Source organism: Anser cygnoides, chromosome 23 (genome assembly GCF_040182565.1).
Source record: "Anser cygnoides isolate HZ-2024a breed goose chromosome 23, Taihu_goose_T2T_genome, whole genome shotgun sequence".
NCBI lineage: Eukaryota > Metazoa > Chordata > Aves > Anseriformes > Anatidae > Anser > Anser cygnoides.
In genome coordinates this window covers 6,200,750-6,225,581 of record NC_089895.1, presented here as the reverse complement: position 1 = coordinate 6,225,581, position 24,832 = coordinate 6,200,750, and the positions used below count along the sequence as shown (strand labels likewise).

The 24,832-nt window shown below is 37.9% G+C and overlaps 1 protein-coding gene across 7 annotated transcripts; it reads left to right on the top strand.

The window, feature by feature from the left end:
- Positions 1 to 10,500: 10,500 nt before the first annotated feature.
- SLC35E2B (solute carrier family 35 member E2B) lies at positions 10,501 to 24,724 on the top strand. Of its 7 annotated transcripts, none has more exons than XM_066982232.1 (11): positions 10,501 to 10,520; positions 11,386 to 11,524; positions 13,245 to 13,486; positions 14,761 to 15,282; positions 15,993 to 16,128; positions 17,016 to 17,143; positions 18,029 to 18,149; positions 18,915 to 18,968; positions 19,353 to 19,425; positions 20,126 to 20,271; positions 21,183 to 24,724. In XM_066982232.1, exons 4-11 carry the CDS (start codon positions 14,958 to 14,960, stop codon positions 21,427 to 21,429), a joined length of 1,230 nt encoding a protein of 409 aa, XP_066838333.1. In that variant the 5' UTR covers positions 10,501 to 10,520; positions 11,386 to 11,524; positions 13,245 to 13,486; positions 14,761 to 14,957; the 3' UTR covers positions 21,430 to 24,724. The 7 variants fall into 7 exon arrangements, with proteins under 7 accessions (XP_066838333.1, XP_013050265.1, XP_066838334.1 ...); XM_013194811.3 differs by lacking the exon at positions 10,501 to 10,520 and adding an exon at positions 10,765 to 10,916; XM_066982233.1 differs by lacking the exon at positions 10,501 to 10,520 and adding an exon at positions 11,119 to 11,143.
- The last annotated feature ends 108 nt before the right edge of the window (positions 24,725 to 24,832 follow it).

Here is a 24,832-nt window from a genome sequence, read left to right as displayed (position 1 = left end):
GAGATGATTTATATGCAGTCTGCTAGTCCTGAATTGGCCAAAATGAGTGCTTCTTACTGTTCACATGAACCAGCAAAGGGGCTGCAACACCAGGGTTTGTTTAATCAGTGAAAAGTACTCTCCGCCTCCCAGCACCCTGGTCTTTTGCAGCTGAGGAAAGTACTTACAGAAGCATTAACTTCACTGACGAAACTGGGATGTGAGAGAACTTGTCCTCTTCTGATACTTATGTGGACTTCATTGGAAAAACAAACAAACAAACAAAAACAAATGCCCTCTTGGCAGTGCAGTGTGTATCTACTTAGAACTTGCTGATTAGCATGCTAGCTAAGTGTAGTACTACTTCAGTATTTGTAAAGACCTTGTGAAAAAAGAACACACGGATTTCCAAAGGAACTTAACAAGACCTTTGTCAGGAATAAAAACATTTTTCTGTGAAAGTATGAAGCTTAATTCCCCAAGGCATGATAATACAGTGCTGTTTTTGGGGAGATAAATGTTTGAATGTGATAACATCTTTTTTTCCCCCTTCTAATGATACAATTATTTCTGCCATTCCTAGCTATGAAGACAAAAGGAGCATAGCACAAGCCTGCTTTCTTCAGATAATTTTGGCCAAGTATAGGCTTCCTCCAGATAGAAGTCTTCCCTTATTGTTTCTGTTCTAGGCGAGACCTGCAGCATGTTTGCTTATTTTAGAAAAGCATTGAATATGCTTAATTGTTTTCCTCCATTTCAACAACAATACATAGTCACATTTTGACTTGTGAAATGAAGTCACAGTCATCAGCTGGTACTCTCGTGCTTTCTCTTGATACTGCCAGCTGTATGCGGCCTGACCATAGACATTTAACCTCTTCATGCCTCCATGCTATCTATGAAATGTATTTGTTTCAGATTGAGAAGATTAGGGTGAGAAAAATACTTATACAAGTCTTGAGATCTTCCCTGTAAATTTCCCTGCTAAGCTACAACAAACTGTTTTGACTACATTTTGCAGTATGTGAGTACCTGTCTCTTAAAGATGTAGCTGAAGAGGAATGTGATGGCAATGTTTACAGTATATGTAAGTTGCAGTTCCACTCCTACCCAGGGTAGTGTGAGAAAGCAGGTACTACAGAGCTCTTGGGACCTCCAGTCAACAACACCAATGAGAATGAAGGCAGGGCAATCCACTTCTAGCCTCAGTAAGAAAAGACTGACGAGCAAATTATCTTTGTTATGCTGGTGTATCAATAACGCCAGCGTTTATATTAACCATGTGCCCCTCTCACATGCATGTCATGAACCTTCTGTAGTTCCAAAGCAAAATCAGGAAAAGGAGTGAAAGCTGCATTGTCCTGTCAGCAAAACCCCCTGAATGAGAGGATTACTCTTGATTTCCTGAGCACACTTTGTTTTATAAACTGTTACCAGCTGTTCTGCTCTAGTTCCCTAGCACAAAACTAAGAAAGATAAAGACACTTTTCTGAGCAACTTCTTCTACTGCTGTGAAGCTGACCCATTATCTTACATTCTGAGTGCAAGTACTTGATCAGACCTTTTCCAGCTATGATTTCACTCTGTAAGAGCTGCAGTTGGAATACAAAGGGGATGTTCAGGAGTCAGTCCTTCCATAGGAAGAAAACACTGGGAAGAAAGGAAGAGGCAGATCAGCCAGCACCAATGCCTATCAGTGTGCATCCTCCTTTTAAAAGGTTTGGGTAGTTTAAGATCAGTGGCTCTCTAGGTCTATTTATTCTGTCTCTTATTTACTAGACATTAGATATTTTTACAGAATGGTAAAGAAGAATTACGTGTATTTTTTATAGAGGAGACTTCCTGCACAGGTCTCTTTTTCTGGACAGCAGCAATTCCTGTATGGGTTTGACATTCCAGTTTTCTTCAGGAAGATCTCTCACATGTTCCAACCAAGCTGTTGAACTTTCTCAGGCCAGTAAATTCCAAGACTGCAGTACTGCTTGATGTCATTAGGCATCTGCCTTTTATTGTGATCATTCCTAGCTGTTTTCATGGCTTGGCAAGCTCTCTACTTAATTGTGATCATGAAACAATAGGCTACAACCTTCTTAGTTAACTTTCTTGAGTACTTAATTCTTTCTCTCAGCCCCTGCCCAGAGCTGCAGTAGACGTGAATCAACACCCAAAACAAAACAGATTTTCTTGCAACAGAAATGCAAGAGCCAATGACGAAAGCAGCTTCCAGCATAAGAATTCCCTTTGCCCCACTCTTTTATCACCTGTGGGGAAATGGAGACACATGACGATCAACACCTAGTGCCCCAAAACCTGGAAGCCATAAAAAGCAATCAGTCATTCGATTTCTGGATGAAGCCACATGACAGTAACTGAGAGGAAAAAAATGGGTCACTTTTAAAGTTTCTTTCCTGCTTACATGATTCCCTGGCTGCACACCAACTCTAGCAAAATTGCATTATACTTTCTGATCTCTGCATCATTAAAGTAAAGAAATCAGTGTTCAGATGTAAACAAATCAGTGTTCAGATCGAAAAAAATAATTATAATAATTATAAACAACACTTATTTGTCTGTACGTTTCTATCAGTTTTCCTGTTTGTACTACAGAGGGCTGTTAAGCAGCTGCTACGTAGGCCTAATCTATCATTTTTTTAGAGCTGAAGTAATTAATGGTAAGTGCAGTGTACTTTTTTTTTTTTTTTATCTTTTAGGTAGTCAGATAAAAGGTGCTAAAAAGGATTGCTTTGGAGAAATGACTATATTAGATTTCTCTGGTAGAGAGGAGTACTGCCTTGCATGCCAATGCCCTTGTTTGCCAGGCACTCCTATATTTTCTATATTGATGTGCAAAAGCATAAGGAGATTTAGCTATTTTCAAGTTGCTACATTGCTCCTGCCTGTATTTTTCTTTCTAACTGCAATACAGTTAAAGTATAGCCACCAAAGTCAGTGTGGTCCTTTTGTGATTTGCCAAATCAAAGAGACCTGCGAACAATTGGAAGAGCCTGATTTGGCTGCATAATTTCATAAATAAAACCACAAGGACTTGGATGACTGTAGCCACTGAACTTTCATCAGTTTCAGAGACTATGTGAAGTATGAGAAACACTGGCTGCTATCAGCAGTTGGGCCCTTCCCATGATGAATAATCTTTGCCCTTCTTCCTCACCTCCTTTCACATGTGTTGTGGGAGCTGCTTGGGTGCCCCAGTGATAAATGCTTTATCACTATTACAGTGCTAAAAAATGCTAAACACGGGGCTTTTTGCCTACATCAAGATCAACAGCTGGGAGTGCTGCCTAGGAAAATTGTTTAAAATATGACTTAAGACCCTGCAGCTGGTCAAAAAGCCTGGTACCACTTGGAGATTTCTTGTGAAGGAGAGGAGGCATAAATACCTTGCACAGGAAGATTTTGTTTTATCTTTTCCTAATCATTCTGGATACTGTGCCAGCTGCAGAAAGTTCCCTCTAACTAATCAGTTCAAGAACAATTTGACATAGTTCTTGTGTGGGAAGTTGATCCCAAAAGATGTAGGATGTGCCTGCTGCTCTCATTGATTCTAAAACGAGCTGCACTGAAGGTGTATGCTCAGGAACAAGGCACCGTGTTTTGGGCCTAAGGATCCAGTAGCAAGGTAGAGGCCTCCAGCCTTAGTGTTTTCCACTAAGCTGGGCCAGGAGTGATGGTGGTGAAATCAGAACTGGTTGTTTTATGGGCACATCATGATAGCTGTGCGTGGTTTGAGCTATCTGGGCATCCTTTTGAGCCCTGCCTTCTAACGCTTCTAGTACAACTCCCAGCTAGCTTAAACGGAGAAGCAGCTCTCTTCTAGAACATTTGCATCTAAGCTGATATACTTTCTCTTTGGGTACACTCATTTTTTTCTCTAGCAAATTAATGTTTTCATAGCTTACAGATTAAACATGCTCTGTGACTTCTTCCTCCAGCTTTCTTTCTTCTACAGGGAAGTAAAGTCAGTGAGAACTAAAACGTAGGAGAAACAACTATCAGAAAAACTGTTTCACACTGAACCTCAGGGCTTGAGAAAGAAGAAATGATGGACTGCTTTTCAGCAGGCAGCGGCTTTCAGCAATCCTTAACTGGAAGGGCAGGTCTGAGCAAACCAAAGAAAAACAGCTGAGTCACTATGAATGAAAGAAATGACTGGGCCAATACTACGATAAGATGTGATGCATCTGATTGAACGCAGATTCCCCCAGAACCAAGACTGATCCTTCTGCAGTGGTCAGTATATGAACCTCTACAAAAGCATTGAGAGAACTGTCCTTCCCCTAAGGGAGCTTGTCTTTTCTCTGCCACCTGTACTACTGTCTGTGTTTTCTGCAATATTGCTTAGTGCTCCTCTTAGGATAAGACCAGAAGGAGAACATAAGCCGAGAAATAATGGAGTATAGGGAGCCTAGGAAACAAGAGGAGGGGTGAAAGGGAGAATTAGAAATTCACAGGGGAAAAGATAGAAAATACTATGAATCCTAAAATAAATAATGCAGATAGGAGAAATAAATCCACTGAAGGAAATGGGAAGGCATATACAAGAATGAAAGAAAAATAGTGAATGACATGTGAAGTGGCTCTGTGAAATGGTATATGGCATCAACCCAGAAATGAGGGACCTTGAGGTGGAGCTGTGCTTCCAGGTGCTGCAGCTATGGGAGAAGACTGTGTATGAGGGCTCTCAAGCTTTCCCTTCTGTTACACTCATTTCCTTTTATGCTATACATTCTGGTGGATTTTGTATGTCTACATACCTTTATTACACAACACTTTAATGGCAGGTGCAGTTTCTGAGAAGACTGATACATGTTATAGTACATGTAGGTAAAGTTAGCATACTGTGACTGGATAAAAAGTAGCTTTCAAGTACTTCTGATGCAGACAGTCTTGAACAAACAGCAATAATATGTACTTACCCTAGGACATTTGCTATTACTAGTTGAACTGTTAAGAAACATGTTTGCTATTGCTGAAAGCATGAGGAACGTCAGGTGTATTACGACATGAGGCCATCTAACTGAAGTGCCACTTTCTTTACCTGAAAGAAACACTGCCTCTTTTGATGCCTATGGAAAAGTCAAGAACAAGCAAAGAACTCAGATCTGTGAAAGAGAGTTTGTCAGATCAACTTGGTTTCTGATGGTGGGGGGAAATAGTAGAAGGTTTATATGTTTAATCCTCATCGGCAGACAGAAAGTTCTGAGCGCTCCCTTCTTTCCACACCTGAAACAATTTAACTGAAAACAAAGATCCAGTGCCTTGAAAAAGTATGTGAGGAGCTCTTACAAGGAAACTAAGCTATAAGATCCCTATCTGCATGGCTGAGCGTCTACTCTTTGTCCTGTCTCCTTTTCTCCCTACAGGATCAATGCTAGTGGCTACAAGACTCCAAAGTCCAGGAAAAAGATGAATCTGCAACTTTTCACCTGAACTTATTTTAGTGTTGAAAGCCCAGTATTTGGTGCTGGCTCCATTTTTAGCATGGAAAGCAAACAAATGTTCAGAAAGCTGTATTTCAGCTGTCAGGAATTTGGCTAAAGCAAACAACCAATGAACCTTAAAATAGAAGTAATAATAATAATAAAAATCCCCCTAGCTTTTTCCTGGTAACAGCAGACTCATATCTGATGTGCTTTGGCACTGATTCTGCAGTCCTTCTTAGTTCTCGAGATTTCAGAGGGAGTTCAATCTGACTAACAAGAAGCACAAGTCCACAATTTCAAGTCCACAAATCCTTATATTAACATGAAAGCTATCACTCACCTTTAAAGCTGCCCTGATAAAGGACCACTCATCTTTTTGGTGTGATTTCCTAAGGATATATGGCCGGTGTAATCTCACTGTGTCTGTATATCCATCTTCACAATAATTTGGAGGGCTGTTGCCAATTTCACCTGACCTTGTCAAAGAGGTAGAAGTACTAAAAATATTGTGATTCTGTATGTTTCATGAATGTAGGTAGTCAAGGATTGAGAATAAAACGATGTCCCTCAAAAAGGAGTAATGATAGCGTGAGGTGTTCTCAACCTTTATGCTCAGGGGAGAAACTCATGCCTATGTTAAGAGAAGAGGCAAAGATCTGCTAAAATTATTAGTGTGAGACCATACAGCCCACCAAAATACTTGACGCAAACTCCCAGCAACTGTAACTTGGGCAGAGCTCTGAAGGATAAAATTATTCCTCAAAAAATGACAGACATCCTTTCTGTCTGTCTCTAAGATTCCTATATGGCATAAACCACCTGGTAAGAATCTTCCCCACTGCATCTTCTAGACCAGGTTTAACTTGTTTGTTTGTTTTTTTCTTGTTTAATATTTAAACAGAAGGCTGGGATGCATACATCAAAGTAATCTGCATCTCTGATGCCTGTTCCTTATTTACCCAGTTTGCTGTAGATATTTAACTAAATGTACCATTAATACGTAAGTTGAATAGGCAAATTCTGCTTTACTGTAATCTTCCTAGCTTGGCTGGCATCTCTTCTCTATTGAAAATAATGTTTGGATGACTTCAAGGAACAAGGAACCTCCTTCTCACATTTGTGATAAGTACACAACCATAAAAGAGAAAGACTCCTAAGAAGCACGGCAAGGGGAAGTTCAACTACAAAGCTTAGTAACACACAGAATACAATCTTTGTGTTACATTTTATTGTTGTGAAATACAAACAAGATAATCTGGAATGGCAATACCTCCCTTAGCACACCGTATCCTTTTGTTTCCTTGCAGCAGGCCACCACAACTCTCTTAAAAACACAATGCTGCACTTATGGATATTATGAGAGTGGCTAACAGCTGTGTCATTGCATCCAGACTTGAGATTCTGATTCCATTCATAGGTTAGATTTATGTGACTTTGGGACAGTTATTTTACGTATGGAAATTTGATGTAGAGTAGGTAAAGTGAAGGTAGTAATAGTAATTCTGTAGTAATCCTATGCGAGTAAAATTATATTTATGTTACTTTCAGATAGTGTCATAAAGAAACACACAGAATCACAGGATCACTCTTGTCATTGTGAAGATGCACGTTTTGTTATTCGATGATAGGAATAATTCTGCCTGATCTTTCTGTTATCAATGCCCATATCAGAGATGTCTTTCTAAGATTTTCACGTCCAAGATTTGGACGAAAGCAAAGTTAGTTAAAGTCAGGAGACTAACCAGGAGTTTTGGCTTTTGCTCAGCAGAGAAAACTGTGAAGTTGATGATGGATTGAAACATCACTAGCAAGAAGATAAGACCAAAGACAACGAGCTCCTGCCAATTCTCCTGCAGGATTCCTCTAGCCACATAGTATACACAGAACACTGGGAAGGAGAAGGGAAAGGTCAGTTACAGGTGAACACAAATTGCACACAGTGCTATTTTTCAACATACTTGATCTAGGTGACAAAATGGAAGTATCAAAACTGGGCAATCCTTAGTCAAGAGCATATTTTCATTCTTACCGAGGAGCCTGAATATGATACTTCCAGTCAGATGCTGTGAGTACTCTTCCCTGTGTTTAGCATACAAAGAATGAATTATTTCATTGGACTTTTAAATTACTTGTGAAGTAACACTTTGATAATAACAACGTATTAGCTATCCAAACTAATTAACAGTTGTGGTATATTTTATTACATGAATACTATACTGTTGAACAATATATTTGGGTTAAATGAAGCAACATTATTTTTATTTTATTAAAGAATTGAAATTACATAATCTTTCCAGTGAGTAATTCAAGTGACTAGCAAGGACTATACTACTCATATACATATGGTATTGTTTGTGTGGCTCTGACAGCTATGTGTGTTGAAATTTACTTAGACTGGATTCATAACAGTTCATTTGTGTTGTGGAAATTTTGAAACACACCACCCACCAAACTGTAGTCCAGAAAGACACTGATTCAGGAAAGTTCTGAGGTAATGTTTTGTGAAATACATCAAAAAAACACCACTCAGTACCACAGTTAGCTGTCACTGTTGAACTCTACAAAGTTTAAATAAAGTCTTTCCTTTTATAAAAACATGAATCAGTGCTTTGTTCCTATATAGGATGCTCCTGCAAACACTAGCTCATTCTTACCATAGACAAAGTAACTATATATTTTTTTCCCCGGAGTTTTACTTCCCGGATTGGGCACATGAAGTAATCTAGTTTTTCTAGCCTGTGACAAAGGGTCATAAAAGTTTTCAAAGTAACATAGTAACTTCAGCTGCTCTAAACAAGTTTTAAGGTGAATGAACTTCCTCTTCCTCTTTCATTAAGGTAATAACGAAAACTGAAAATGATTAGCAAACTAGAAGTGAATCGTGATTTTTTTGCGTGTCATGACCTCAGGAAGACCTGAAAGATGCAGGACGGTATTTCCATGTTTTGCAAATTCATCTGCTAAAGCAGAAGTCCGTACAAATAACTTGGAAACAAACTTTTCCCGGACTGTTTGCAGAGATGGCATACGCACGTTTCTGAGATAAAAGACATCCCCTTGGTTTTTGGAAAGTGAAGGCCACAACAAATTAAATTCAAAACTGCCTTTGAAGTAACATTCTAGTGGTAAGTCCAAATGATTGTTACAACTGGGGCATCTATGTTTCTTTAAAGAACTAGTATCAATTTTTGTCAGTCTTTGTCTAGCCTACAGAAAATGTGGGTTTGGCATGTTTATGTTTAGCTTACACATCTTTAAATCACAAGGCAAGCCACTTTTAGTTTTATCCTGTTCCGTGAATGTTATCGTTACCAACTAATGTGTTAAAACAATAACTTTTGTTATTTTTGTTATGTTTGTTAATTAAAACTTTGAGATCTGAAGTAATGTGTTAAAAATATATTGTTTCTCCTGACCTAAACCAGAGGTTTGTGAGAGGCGTGAATTTCTTCCCATGTTTGCTGCAGTACAGAACGCTAATTATCAACAGGAGGTAGGAGGGAAAAAGAGATTAGAAAGCACGTTTTTGCCTTCCTGATATACAATATCATGAGTCATTTGGTTTCTTATGAAGGTTCTTCATTTTTCTCTCTGAAGCACAAAACAGCAATTGCTAACAAAACCAGTGTGACAGATTGGAGGCACCAGTGTTCTAAGATTGCATTTTTTGTTGGTATGCAGATCTTGTGTGAAAAGCTGCTAATCCAACCGGCATTTTAGAATAAATGTGTTGTTCGTATGTGCCTAATTACAGAGTCCAGAGCAAAGCTATTGTCTTTGTTCCCTTTGGGTGGAAAACATAAAGCTGGACAGCAATGACTGCTTATGATCAATGTGAAGGCCAGCTGCCCTGCACGTACACAAGGTGTTACACCCCTGAGCGTTCTGGTCAGGTAGCTAAAAGCCGAAACTTGCTAAAACCATTAACGAGGACTTCCTGGAATACTTATGGTTGCACTGATTTTCATGTTAAGTTTCATTTCTATTTAATATGAATGGACCCAGGAATATGAATATACAGTTTCTGCTGAAGCTATATTAGGACATATCCAAGGAAGTCTGGATTTTACTTGTAGTAGGACATAAATTATTAAACAAAAAGAAGGATTAAAGAAAAATGAGGTCTATATTTTTCTTCATTGAAATATTTCAGGTGAAGCAACATCCTTGCAGGAACTTTACAAAGAGAGAAAACTTAGCATTTTCTTATGTTTCGGATCAAATTGCATATACTTGGTTTCTTGCAAAGTAAGAAGGTTCCTTGAAACCAGCTACCACTCAGAAATAAGCACGGCGTATCTCAGGAGATGTGCATTCTGTGGCAAGCCTCGGAGTGTGGACACCCCTGAATTCCCTAACAGACGACAGCACAGGCTGAAATGGGAAATGGGAATTTTTTTTCTGGCACTGATGAACATGCAGTTATCTTTCTGAAAATGAAATGAAAGGCTGTCATTGCTACATCTGCCTAATGAAATACCATGAGGAAAACTAACTGCAGCAAAACTTTCTACAACCTGAATGTTTTTTTCACACTGTTCACACATCAAGGTGTTTTGGATGACAGCATATCTCTTGCTGATCTCCTCCCTAAAACACTACTGGCAAAAACAACAATGGCAAAAGCATCTAACTCCTTAGTATAAGATTCTATGTGCAATATATCATGCCAGATGGAGAGAAATAAGAAACTTCAATGGCTTCTTAATTACTACTTTGGTAAAAAAATGTATGTTTTAAAATACAAAGAATTTGTTTCTTACCAACTCCAACTAACCGTATAAGAGAAATGGTGAAATCTTCCTCAGTTTGTGGAACAAGTGTCTCTATGGTTAGCCCTGTTACACTTAGCAGAGACAGAACAGACACAGAAACAGATCTTCCCAGGGAATGATAGCTCTGAACAGGGCTTTATCTGCAAAGGAAGAAAATTTTTAATTTCGTATCACAGCATGAACTGTTTGCTCTTCCTAAGAAACACATTAAAGCAAGTAGGTAATTGACACAAGCGCAGGGTTTTCCTGGGAAAAAAAAAGAGAGAGAAATGTTTTACAGCGGAGTCAAAACTTCGAAGCTGCTGAGGGAGGGAGAACTCTGTTGGTAAGTGATCTCAGCCTGGATTTTTCTGCTTTATCCCAACGACCCGCGTCCTGCTTTTCTATCACAGCACACGTGCTCAGCACGTCGCTTTCTCCCAGTAACCCTTCCCGAGATTTTTAGAAAACTGCAAAGAAAGGGTCACGTTTCTGGGCAATGTACGACGGATTCGTGCCTTTTTTCCGAAGGATTTGAGGTGCTTTTTTCTGTTTACTTTCTGTTTTCTTCCGGGGGCGGCAGGGACGTCACTTCCCCGCCCGTTACCGGCAGCTCCCGGCGGCGGAGCCCTGGCCCTTTGCACTGGATCGACTCATTTATTCTCGCCTTTTTACCCTAAAACCGCCTTGATTTACTGATTCAACCCTACCCCGGGCCGCGGGACCGGCCCCGAGGTGCAAGGTGGGCAGGATGGGGCCACCGGGCGTGCGGCTGGGCTACAAGGAGGGCTTGGGCGACCTCAGCTGGTGTGGGCATCCCTTTGTGCAGGAGGCATCAGTGCTTCTAGATTGTGTTCGTGGTCTGCCTTTATAAACGTCTTGGGTGCTCTCGTTGTCATTTAGCGAATCACTTAATATTTATTGCTTACTGGGAAGGAGGAATTGCCTGGCAATTGCTGCAGGCAGCGTGTGGGTGCCTTGTGTGCTGTGGCTGTAGGCTCTGACATGCACACCGACCTCTGGTCATTTTTTTTTGCTGTCAGGCTAGCTCTGCTTTCTCAAATACTTGTAACTTTGTTTGAGGTTTTCTGTGTGGGATATAGGACTGACCTTACAGAGGTCTTTGTGGATATTCTCAAAAGGTATCTGTCTGTGTGCATTAACAAGGGGCCAGAAGAACCGTAGCAATGACTTTTTATCTCCCCTGTCAGATGGTGATCATTCCAAAGTCCAGAGCTCTTCCAATCGTGGACGAATGAGTGCGATAAGGAACCAGCGGCGTCACGTGCAACGGTGATGGTCAGAAACTGCTTTGCTGTATAAGACACAATGAGAGCTTCCGACTAAAAGGTATCTGCTTCAAGGTCAGCTCTATGACAGGACAATTTTATATTAAATCTGTAACTGTGCTAAGCTAGAGTTGCAAGAATTAGTTAAAAAGCACAGAATCTGTAGTGCTGGAAATGTTATTTTTTATTTTCACAATCAGCGGTGTCTAGGCACAGTATATGTAACTTTTAAAAGACACCATACTTCCTCTTTCACATGCCTAATTCGTTTCTTATCACTGTATATGTTAATCTTTAAACAATTTTAGCCTTTCAGTTCTAAGGTAAGACTCTGGCTATATGGAACAATTGTGTTGTTGCCTTTTTTTATTTTTGACAGTTTGTTAAAGGTTAAAACTGCATTGTCTCATAAAAAGAAAGCTAAGTGAATACTATTATGAGGATTTTTGGAGCACGCCTGATTATCCCATTGAAACAATTAATATCCAAGTTATTTTTTTTTTCCTCTTACCCTTTGCTTTTTTATAAAACATGGCTGAACATGTTTTCAAACAAAATGAGTGGGGGTTGTTAGAGTTGGGTGAAGGCAGCCCAGCTGACTGCCCTTCCCTAACCTGCAGCTCTGGTAAAAGCTCAGCGAAGGCCAGCTGCAGAATGTTTCAGGGTCCTGTTATGTTGCCCAGCACTTGCAATGGGATTTTCACCAGCTGCTTTGCACTTGTGGCTCTGCAGTTGTTCTTCTTTGGTGGGGTGATGTGACACAAACCTTCTCTTCACCAGAAAAGGAAAACTTATTTTGCTTGCTTGTAAATTGTGTTAGACAATTTTACTGCTGTAAAACTTTACATGAGGTCTATTTCTTGTTTGTTCTCTTACCTACTTCAGTGTGGAGTGTTATAGTTGCATTTTAAAACATTTTTTTTGAAAACTAAAGCAAAAATGCAGCATGCACATTCTTGTTAATTTGTGTTGCCTCTGCATTTTATTGTCCCCAAAACTTGGGGTGTCTTTTCTTCTTTTTCTGTAGAAAACTACTCATGTAGACTTCATACTGCTGTTACAACAATGTGGTTAAACTGCACAGGTGTGGATTAGGAGTAGATGACGTGCACTAATCCTAGCAGGGATTAAGAGCAGTGTTTTTCCTTCAGCCTTAAGTTTCAGTGGAGAACAGTTTCCATGGTTTGGTTCAATACTCATTTATTGTAGCAGGAGCAAGTGAAGGGGCTACCATGTATTACAGAAGCTGTGAGCTGGTGCTTACTGAACTGTGACACCACTTCCAGAGAAGGCACCTTACAGATATCTGTCATTTCTATATATTCATGCTGGCATGAATATATATATATATATATCCATGGCTGGCAGCAAAATAACATTCATTCTTACAAAGGCCACCTGTACACAATAGAAAATAGTGTAAGTGATGTAGTGACCAAACCATGATGGACTGGGTTCAATTTGATGCGACTATAGGAGTCAGTGCTGTTTTTCTCATCCAAGTATGACTGCTCTGTTAAAAACTGAGGGAGAGTAGTATTTTTTATTAAAATTAGGTGCTTGAAGACATTAGCTGCAGGTGCATTTATTTATTTTCTTCACTCTTAAAAGTTCCCTTAGAACAGGTTTTTTTCTGCTCCCCTTTAAGTTTGAAATGAATACAGCCCTAAGTAAACTTTGAACTACTAAGAGTAGTTACTTCTTATAAGTCAAAATTTGAGGCTTTCAAAGTTTACGCTCCCTGTGTTTTAACCTTTAATGCTTTTTTTTTGTTAATATAGTTGAAAATGGGAGAAGATGCAAGGAAGAGTGTAAAATGTGCAGCATGCTTCTCATTTTTGTGAGCTGGAAGACTCAATGTTTGCACGTAATCCAACAGAAACAGTCTACCAACTACTGCCACGTTTTCATCTATTGGTAAACATCAGCTGCTGGTTGCTCTTAAGGGAGGATGATTGAATTACTTCCAGATGGAGAACTCTTTCAGCCAATTTAAGACTTTCCAGTTGATTTAAGGCAGCAGGTCAGTAATTTAGGGGCGTGTTTTTTCTTATTGCTGTTCTGCTTCCTGCCACATGTGGAATCGGTGATATAAAATACAAAAATGCAGTGCTACTGAAGGTGGAAGTTTGTTGTACATAATTATTTTTGTTTTTAATTGAGTAGTGTGAATAGGAAAAGTATTAACAAAGTTTTGGTAGCTTAATGATTTTAAAGGTATAGTGGTGGTTTTTTTTTTGCTTCTTTCTTTTCTAAAAGACACGAAAAAGGAAGAACCAGGTTTTCATTGCAAATTATCTTAAAGAATGCATTTTTTTTCATGTTATGCTAGTTTTGTTTTAAGCTGGATAACACACTTGTGTGTATATGGTTTAACATGAATGTGTCAGGTGTACCTCAATGTGCTGCTAACCTGATTCCCTGATAAATGGAAAGGGATAAGGTGATGGGGTGGAAATGTTCTGTGCGTGACTGTAACAACAGAAATAGAGCACACAAGGAATGGAAAATTTCTATGTAAAGTAGAATATGTCAACAGACATCATAAAATTAATTTTTAGTGCCTCTTTATAGTTACCTTTTGTTGTTGAGATACCCCACTGGACACTATAAAAGCATGAAGAAAATAGTGTATCCTGTTCGCTTGTTAACAAAATCAGGGCAGGTGCAGTAGCTCTTGTTTAGAACCCTTGTATTTTGTCTTAGCATTGATTATTTCCTGTGCTGTCACTGTTTGATGCACTCTAGTGTTATGATCTTATTTCAGACATCTTTTCCAAGATGTCCAATGATTAACTATCCATACAAGAACCACTTTATTTGCATAAGGCCCACCATATTATCTGTCCAGCAAATGTACTTTTAGATTTAAAAAAATACAACATTTAAACTCTAATTTCCCCGACTGCTTATTTGTTGAGGAGCAAAAGACTTTGTCCTTTCATTCTCATCTGATAAATTTTTTTTCTTTTGCTCCTAAAATGTAGAGTGCAAATTAGAAAGCTATAAATCCGACCACATATTTTAATGTTGCAGATAAGCTGCTCAAGTGCTCTTTCTTTCTTTGGACTTTGTTAGCATTATGATACTAACTAACATTACGTAATTTGGGAAAAGTAAAGGTCATAGTCACATTAGAAGTGCAAAATTCAGTTGGAAAGATGAGGTACCGAAGATGAGATACTTTTCATCTTTCATAAATAGCAAGCAAAAATGTGGTATTTTTGTTGTGTTAGGGATTTAAAGTGTTATGTGCATGGCTAAATTTTGTTTTCCTTCTGTTTTTTTCATTCTTAGGTGGAAAAAGTGGAACAGAGCACATGAAGAAGCATCCGAAGTTTATGCAAGATGTTATTTGGAGGACCAAATACGCTTTTAGAGGCCATTGGAGATGAAAGATTAATCACATGATATTTTTTTCCCTCTAAGTGCTGTTCTGTGCTAAGTCAATGTTGCTCCGTATTAAGGACGGATACTAGTTTGTTAATGTCATCATGTCAACTGCGACAAGTGCTGAGACACCGGAGGAACCTAACCCTCCCCTCCTTGAAGAAAAGCCAAAGGGAAAACCACTATTTCATTTGGGTTCACTCTTTGCTAACAGGAGTGAAAAATTTGTAATTGCGAGGAGCGATAGCGTACCAGAGGAGAATGTTCTGAAAATAACTATCACAGAGACTACAGTCATTGAGTCAGACTTGGGCATCTGGAATTCTCATGCTCTCATCTACCTCACTTTGTGGTTTTTCTTCAGCTTTTGCACTCTTTTTCTTAACAAATACATTCTTTCATTACTGGAAGGAGAGCCCAGCATGCTAGGTAATCCTACCTTTCATTTACACTTCAATTCCAGTAACATATTTGACAATAACAGCTCCTCCTGTATAGAGCTGAGGGAGTAAATGGTTCAGCTGAAGTGAAAAGGACCTAGTTAGGAGATGTGGGCGTGGATTTTGGGGCTGAGAACTTGTAAATTGTAATCTCAGCTTTTAAAGGACTTTCTGATGGTGTCCTTTCCTTCTCTTGTCCCTCCACCTTCTGGAAGACGCGATGAAATTTTGCTCATAGAGGAGCTGTAAAATGGTGTTTGAGAAATAACAGCTGGGGGTGGTGGTGGTGGGGGGGGGAGTGTAATTAAATTTTTGGTTTTCTCTGCAAGAGGGTAGTGTGGGTTCTTGAAAAATGTAATAAAACAGAGTAAGCTGTTGATAGTCTACAGAGCTGATTAACTTGTTTGATTAACAAGATAATTAACAAGATTAACTTGTTTGTGTGTAAAAATGCAAGAGTTGCCTTCATGTGGGCTTATTTTTCTGTTTGTTTTTTTTTTTAAGGGCAAACAAAAAGCATTTTAACTGTGATCTTGTTTTATTCTGCTGCCTTGCTGGTAGATGTAGAAGTAAAGGGCTTTTGTGAGAATCCATAAAGTCTAGAAACACTGCAGATAAGTTTATGTAAGAAATTTTCTCATGATGCTTGATCTGTGACGTTCCCATTGTCTTCTGATTTTTTTCCCCATCTCTCTTTAGGTGCTGTTCAAATGCTTTCAACCACCTTCATTGGCTGTATAAAAATGTTTGTTCCATGCTGCTTGTACCAGCACAAAACACGCATCTCTTATCCACCCAATTTCATCATGATAATGCTGTTTGTTGGATTAATGAGGTAAAAGGTTAAATTAGAGATATATCCCATTTGTTCTTTGTGTTCTGAACAGAAGCTATGTTTTTATTCTCTCTTCATTTTCTTTCTTACCTTCATAGAAAGACTGGAAGGTGTTTGGAAAAGACTGTTCATCTTTCTTCCCCAAAATCACAAGATAATTTTATTTTTAGTTCCTATTGGTAAACGCGATGTTCATTTTTCCAACTGTCAATTTTTGGCTAGCTTTGCCTACCATCACTTTAACCTCTTTCATGACATACTTCTCCTCATAATGTTATCTTTCCATTTACTTTCTTCCTCTTCTCTTTTGAGGCTGATATTTGTTTAGTATAGTAGTATTTATTATGATGTTGCTTTGTTCTGTCGCCTTTTCCAGCAATTTGCCTCAAGTGATACGGACTTGACATTTACCTTCTAAAAGTAATTATTTGCTGTGTGCTGGGATAGCATCAGTCTGTGGTCTAGGAGAGAAAAAAAGACATGTTAATTCGGTTTTCTCAACACTGCACAAATGGTAATAGGGTAGCAGTGCTGAAATTAACCATCAGGGCAGCAGTTATTAACTCAGAGCAGTTTCATTGTAATGTAATTGTTTAAAGTATAGGTAAATATGTAGCATACCTAACTTGCAGCACAGATGGATAACTGCAAATGATGTAATTTCCTTAGCAGGTGCCGTGGAATAAAGCTGAACAGTTACTGCAGTTCAGTCAAGCTACCACAATTCTGATAACTTGATTGCTAGTTATACCTCCCCATATTCTTAGTTACTGCAGGTAAAATTTAGGGAAAGTATAATGCAATTCTTTTCTGTGCTAGATAAGTAAGAGCGGCTGTTAAGGAGTTATTTTATTTTCTACTTAATTTCATTTGTTTTTCGATTACAGATTTGCAACAGTAGTCTTGGGGCTTGTCAGCTTGAAAAATGTGGCTGTTTCATTTGCAGAAACAGTTAAAAGCTCTGCACCTATATTCACTGTTATCATGTCTAGGATGATATTAGGGGAATACACTGGTGAGTACTGTTCTCTTTTTAAATATGATTTTAAAATCATATTTATATCCTGTATAATAGTGTCATTTATTTGGCCATGGACAGGGAGATACCACTGAAATAATGTAGGTCATTGCATACTGCTGAAAGAATCGTTCTTGTTGAACGCAGTATGTTGAGTGTTTATAAGTGAAAAAAGATTTGTTTTAATGTAGCTGTGTAAGGGCAGTGTAGCTCTGAAGTTATTTTTCTGTTAAGAAACTGTAATTGGAGCATTAAATAATTGAAGTTCTGTGTGTTTCTTCTTAGGAGGACAGCTTGCCTCTCAGAATTTAAAAACCTTGAATTTATTTACTGTGTTCACTCTCTTGCTAAAAACTTAATAGCTGGCTTACCACAGTTCAAGTCTCCAGTATAATTTCTTTGTAATTTGACATGCAATTGCATACTATTTGCTTGGAAGAGATTTTGCTTCTAGCCAGCTATAAATCACAGGAATTATACAGAAGCAATGTATAGATTGCTTTCTGATGCAAAGCTCAAACAGCAAAAGGCTGAAATGAGCCAGAGGAAGAAGAGTAATCCAATCACAGAGTAAACAGGGAGAGTATAATTTTCTTCTGTTGTTTAGTGAAAAAGATGAAACAAAGACAGTCAGTCCATTTTTCTTCTCCAAGACAGATATTTTTATCAGTCAGTACATGTCCATATTATTCTCAAGAGCATATTGCTGTTGCCTGAGATCTCACTTTAGAACCTCTGAACTTTAAAATGCAATCAAATAAGTTGCTTTTACTTTCAAATAAAGAAGTTAAGGCCAAATTTAAACCTTTTAAAATTTATATTTTCCTTAACGCATATGAAAATATATGTAACTGAAACTGGATTTATTATTTTAATTTTCAGGACTGCTGGTTAATCTCTCTCTCATTCCTGTTATGGGTGGGCTAGCTCTGTGTACAGCTACTGAAATCAGTTTCAACATTCTAGGTTTCTCAGCAGCGTTATCTACTAATATCATGGACTGGTAAGGCTTAACGACAGGTACATGTGTGGAATAAAGGGGAGAGTTGGCAATGGTTTATTTTTATTTAATTTATTTTAGGGTTATTCAATTTAATTTAGGGTTCTAATTGTTTCTGCTTCAGAGCAAAGGTTAAATAGTTCTGAAAGTTGAAACTTCGGGTCCATGAGGACATAAAATAAGCATTTTTCACACGCAGTATATCAACATTTTAGCTTAAGTCACAGAGCAGGTTGGAATTTTCTGTGTAATAATCCTAAAAGAGCAGGAGATGAATGTGAAATACAGCTACTTTGAAAAATGGTCACATTTCACCTTGAGAGTGGTGGTGTTATGATTCTCGTGTTCTTATTTAAAGTAACACTTTGAAATATGTATTGACTCACTCTTCTTATAAGGAAGTTATATATAGAATAAGGCATGACAGCATGTTAAGACAGTATGAAAGCTTCCAAAATATGCTTCAGAACTGCTATTTTCAAGAGGGGTGCACTAGAGTAGCAATGCTATCTGCTAGAGCTTTTTTCACCATTAATATCTTTGTCTATCCTTTCAAATTTACCATACTTTAAAATATTTCATTTAATTCTATGTAGTATTTAGAAGAAAGTAAAATTTAAGCCTAGCTTTGGTTGGAGATTGGGTGAGGGGGGTGGAATGTGTAGAAGGTGTATCTACTTATCTAAGGGAAACAGTTGTCTTTCTCATGGTTTGATTTGTTTGTCATAACTAATATTTACAGGTAAATGTTTTTTGTTTCTTTTCTAGTTTGCAGAATGTCTTTTCCAAAAAATTACTCAGTGGAGACAAATACAGATTTTCGTAAGTATTTAAATTTTTTCACATTTGATTCAAGATTGACCTTGGGCTCTATAAGGAATCCATGTGTTTACAATTATGTTGGAGTAAGCTGCCATGAACTTTATGAACTTCTGAAACATGAACTTTACCATAAAATTTTACTGCTCATGTTGGTCTTGAAAATACTTGCCTTTTATCTTCAGTCTGTCTTGGCCAACACAGAACACGAAACGCTACCTTTGCAAGAGATTGCTGAATGTGTTGTCCCCAGAGCTTAGTACGCAACTTCTCTGTATTACTTATTATTGTATTTACAGACATCAAGGAGGCATGTATTTAAATTTGATGCAATTTTCTTCAGCTCTAAGAAAAAGAAAGTTAAAAAAATTTTTTTGTCCTTTGTAGGGCCCCAGAGCTGCAGTTCTATACAAGTGCTGCTGCAGTGGTTATGCTTATTCCAGCTTGGATATTTTTCATGGTAATTTGAATTTGTTAACACTGATTTATGTTGGTTTTTGTTTGTTTTTTTTTTACTTGTGCATATGGTTAACCTTAATTTTGCTTTTAATTCCTCTCCTTTTTTTAATCACCCTGAAATACACTTCGTCTCGCATTTGTAAGAGCTTTGTGTGGAGAGGGGAGAATATTAAAAGAAATGGTTTGTCACAGGCCTGAGTTGACAGGTGACCCAAAAAGCCTGGGTTTATTCAGGATTTTAAAGTCAGACAAAATCATGATTTTGTCTGACTTTATAAATGCATTTAAAGTTTTAGATAAAGATTTGAAATACAAATCTTAAGTAATTATTGACTTTTTGCCAATATTTATGTGGTGTGCAGGAATATTAACTCTCTAAAAGCAAAATTGAGGTGAGGTAAATAAAATGTATCACAATAAATGTGTCCTTACTGTATTGGCATTTTATTGCTATGCATCAGTGTTCAAAAATACCTCACTGGCAAGCTGAATGCAGTGGCAAATTCAGTCAGATAAGAGCTCTTTTTAATCTTTTAGGAATGAAAACTTGAAGAACATGAATGTCCTCTATGTTTTAGATCTTGTTTTGGTGACGTTTAAATGTAAAACTAGTATCTTATTAAAATAATGAGGAGGGTGAAAATTGACTTTTAGATTTGTTTATAAATGAAATGCTCTTTTTTTTTTTTTTTTGCATTTAGGATGTGCCAGTGATTGGGAAAAGTGGAAGGAGCTTCAGCTACAACCAAGATGTTGTTGTACTTCTCTTAATAGATGGAGTCTTGTTCCACCTGCAAAGTGTTACAGCCTATGCCTTGATGGGAAAAATTTCTCCTGTGACTTTCAGGTAAAACTGTCTCTTCATGTCAAGAACTCATTTTTCTTAGTATTTCTGTTTGGGAACTAGGTAATAAATCTTTCATGCAAAGAAATAATGTAAATGCAGAAATGTTCCAAATGTAAGAAGAAATCTTTTCACATCCAGATGACCAAAACTTCTTGGTTTGTTCCCTCGTTATGTGAGGAGAGCAGCATTTGACACACGCTGTTGAGTTTATGGAAGAGGTGCTCATGTTTGCTTCACTGATAAGGCAATACTTAAATACATCTAAATGCAGGATGGAGTATAAGCCTGTATAGGCTGTTGCATAGTTTGGATTCAATAATTCATAATTTGTATGAATAGCCCTGAGGCATGTGGGGTAACCCTGGTCCTAAACTTTGCAGGCCTCTGCTGTTTTATACACGCAGGTGTCCCTGCTACAGTCTTGTGACAGTTCACTGTTTACATGTATTCTGAAGTTAGTTTTCTCTACCTAACAGTCTGTAAGAGCATGTGTTTATATTTGTGTATACAACAATTCCTGTTGTTATACTATTGGTATGCTTTAGATACAGGTTCTTTTCTGCTTATACTACTATATTACCTGCATAGTAACAGCTCAGTAGTGATTGATAGTTGTGGTGTGTTGGTTTTGTCTGGGTATATGTTTTAGCTAGAATTGTTATATGTTAATACTGCATGCTTAAAACCAAAAATATGAGATGATTTATTAATTCTAAAATTAAGATGAGTTTAAAGATTCTAGTGCCAATATACAACCAGTTTGGCTACAGTATTATGTTAAGTAGGAAAAATAGAATCTGACTCGGTGTTTTAATAGCAAGCAAAACAGAGATCCCACTGCATTAAGGTGTGATCATGTGTGGGATATGAGAGAGTTTTCTTTGGCCCTAACTTCTGTAATTCCTTTCCAGTGTTGCTAGTACTGTGAAGCATGCACTGTCAATCTGGCTAAGTATTATTGTGTTTGGTAACAAAATCACAAGCCTTTCAGCCATTGGGACTGTTCTAGTGACAATTGGAGTTCTGCTCTATAACAAGGCAAAGCAGCATCAGCAAGAAACCATACAGAGCCTGGCAGCTGCAGCCCCGCAACCCGCACAAAGTACGACTGAAGATACTGAGCCACTAATTTCCAAGGATTTGAAACCGTATGATTAATATGGTCACTTATTCTTACAACTTAGTGCATCTCAAAGGAGCTCTTCCTGAAAGCGGTTCTTTCTTCGGCTGTTGATGCTGATGTGGTTCCTTTGAATTCACAGCAGGTCAGACATGGGACTTGAAGCAGAGAGAAAACAATGAGAAGAACCCAGTAAGCCTTGATTTACTGAGAAACTGAAATACCAGAGGAACTAATGTCATGCAATGTGGTAAATGTGGGTTTTTTGATCTTTTTGACTGCAAATAACACACAAGCCTATATTAGAGAAGGAACTTCTGTATCTTGTAAGAAAATGATTCCGTTCTCCTTACCCATCAAAATAATGTGAAAACATTGCCCCATCCCTGTATTAGGCTCGCAGTGAAATGAAATTGGCGCATAACTGAAATTTCAAGTTGGTGGTTACTGTGTGCTGCATCCTCCATTATTTGTTTGTGTTGTAGAGCTGGAAGGTGAACCTCCCTCTCTTCCCCCCCCAGTTCCTGTCTCAGCAAATGACATATTTTGGTATACCTTTAGTTGAAGTAAACTGTAGAAATGAGTCCATGCCCCAAAGAACTGATGAGGAGCTATTTCCAACTCTAAAGCTAGCAATGAAACAGGATTTTTCTGCTAAAATTTAACATGCAGCCAGGATGCAATATTTCCGTATCTAAAATACTGAAATGCAACTGTACATACTGACACTATATAAACAGTGTTGGAATAAATATGTGCAGTTACTTATGGATTGCCAAAATTTCTTTTTTTTTTATAAAGGAGCCATGATCTCTATATTTCTATCAGAAACCATTTTTATATACTTTTTTTTGTTTTATGTATTTTTATGAGGATTTTTTTAACATCGCTTCTAAGACTGCAGACTGCGACAAAAATGCTGCCTTTCAGAAACTCGGGGTTATTACCCTATGTGCAAGGTATTTCTGTCATTTCTGGTTGTGTAAAGAATCTTGGAGGTATCTGTGACAAAGATAACTAAAGGGGACCATAAACTGAGGCTGATAACGAGTTCTTTTTTGGAGAATTTCGGTTTCACGGTTGATCAACAATTAAAAGCTAACTTTTGTCTTTCCTTTAAAATAATCTTAAATATCAGTAATTTTTATTTTTTGGAAAAAAACACATGTACCTACAAAAGTCTTCAAGTGGACTTTTTGGTAATAAAACTAAACTAACAAATTGAGCTGATTTTTCAATAGTTGCCTCTGTTCTAAAAGATAGCTTGGCATTAAAAGTTTAGATAGTAGTCTTTATGGTAAAAAAAATAATTATTATTTCTAATAGGAAGTCACAAGTAGAGTTCTTGCAAAACTGAAGCTCGTGCTTACATTTCCAATGTGAGGTATTCTGTTAGTTTGAGTGAACCATTCCTGTGGAGGCCAAAAATGTGTTTGCAAGGCAGGCAATCTAAAGAAGCCTGTCTTTTGGATCTGTTTGAATAGCGTGTGCTTGTGTTTCTTCTGCTTACTTCAGGTTGTTCCTGTACGTGACTGGGTGCCTAAGGTACATACCCTGAAGATTTGAGTGGGAGGGAAATGCCATTTTTTCATCGTTGTATGATGTCTGATTTTATTTTGTCATTGCTTGTATCACTTGCAAAAAGCTGTGGACTGTGAGGTGGAGACCTATTTTTCAGGTGTTTTTGTTGTTATGCTTTCAAGAATCTCTGTATTTAGCAGAAAACAGTCTGTTTTGTATCATGTTTTTACTCTTGTGGGAGTACAAAAATGTAAATGGCTTTCTGGTTGTCTAACTCAGTTGTCAGGTAATGCCCTTCATCAACTGAGCCTCGTGTTAGAAGCTAGCAGACTTTTGCATCTTATATTATTTCATAGTAGTGGAAAACTTGTGAAACCCCAGCTGGGAGGACTTTAGAACTTGTAATTTCTAACACAGCTGGGTTTATTAGTGGCTGGTTTAGCCCTGCCTGTTTGGTGGCAGCATGATAATTCAGTTTTACTGGGGGGGTGTTTTCCAGTGCTTCTCTTGTGTACTTTTATATGTAGAGTTCTTGACCTTTATTTTTATTGGGACTACGTAAACCAGTCTTATTTACTGTCCACTTGTAAGACAGACCTTTTCTTTCCCCAGTCACATTAGTGACTCTTAGCAGTTCCTCCTGTTTGGTGAAAAGGACCATTTTTTTTCCATGTTGAGAATCTGTTACAGTGTTATGCCTGAGCTCTGCCTTTTAAATGCTTTCTCTGATGGCAGTCATACTGCCCAATTTCTTTTGGAAATTCCTCTCCAGTAACACTCTACGATCCTACTTGCATTTAGCACAGCCACATTCCTGAAAGTTGTGCACTAATCAAGACAAGCTCCATGACCAAGAGTTATATGGATTATTTGTTTTACGTTTGCCAAGTATGTTCTTGTAGCAACAGCACACCTTCCTTAATACGATGCTTTAAACTGTTGTGCAAGTGGTAGGAGATATTTTGTTATATCAGTCTTCAATTTCACACGTCATCTAATAAAACAAGAGGAGTTGACTACTTTGCACAGAAGCTCTTGGATTCTGGTCATTGTCTGGGTTAAAAGGCAGGCCTTTGAGATGTATAAACCTTCAACAACAGTTCTCTAATTAGCCTTCCTCTTGGAAACCACGGAAAACTTCAAGTTTCCAAGAACAAAAACATATCCACAAAGTAGTGGAAGAACATTTTTAGCCACTGCAGCAGAACATCTGTGCATCAGATTGGATACAGAGCTCTGTTTCTGGAATTCCATGCAACTCTCAGCATATACATACCTAATTAATTCAATATGACTGTAGGTAATGAGCAGGATTGCTGCAGGTTTTACAAACAGTAACATTAGGCTTGTATTATTTCAGCAATTACGTTCTGGGGAAGAGGATGTGTCACTTTTCAAAAACAAAGAAACAAGGTGAAATTCTGTTTCTTCAGGCCTCCACTGCTGAGCTAACGCAAGTGTTTGTTGCAGAACGTACACAGTGTGAGATGCTACCTGCAGTGGTTTATGGTCCTTAAATGACATTATTTCCTAGCTCAAAAGATGGACAATAAAGAAGTTGTATATAGTATTTCCTGAGATGTGATGTATTGTAATCTCTCTTTATGGTTAAGTTCCTTAACCATGTTAATGTAAGTGTTTCAAGTTCTAGCTGTGTATGGTCTTATGTGGGGAACTGGTTAGGAACTGCTCTTGTCACACTGGATTGCTGTAAATTCTCCTCGTATTAGTTCTGTTGCCGTTATGTGACTTAAGTAATCTTTGGAATCATGCCTTACTCGAAGGAACAATAAAATTCATTGTTTTGTGTGCTTTTTTTTAAATGTAATTCTAAGGACGGTCCTCAAGAATGATACACGCGCAGCCATTTACTAGGTATTTTTTAAAAAGCGTTAAGCGGGCTGGGTATTTATTTAAAAA

Excerpts from the sequence above, each read along its gene's own strand:
- SLC35E2B (XM_066982232.1), top strand. The coding sequence starts at position 14,958 with ATGTCAACTGCGACAAGTGCTGAGACACCGGAGGAACCTAACCCTCCC. Across the intron at positions 15,283-15,992 it reads AGGAGAGCCCAGCATGCTAG|GTGCTGTTCAAATGCTTTCA; the intron begins GTAATCCTACCT and ends ATCTCTCTTTAG. Across the intron at positions 18,969-19,352 it reads GGAGACAAATACAGATTTTC|GGCCCCAGAGCTGCAGTTCT; the intron begins GTAAGTATTTAA and ends TGTCCTTTGTAG.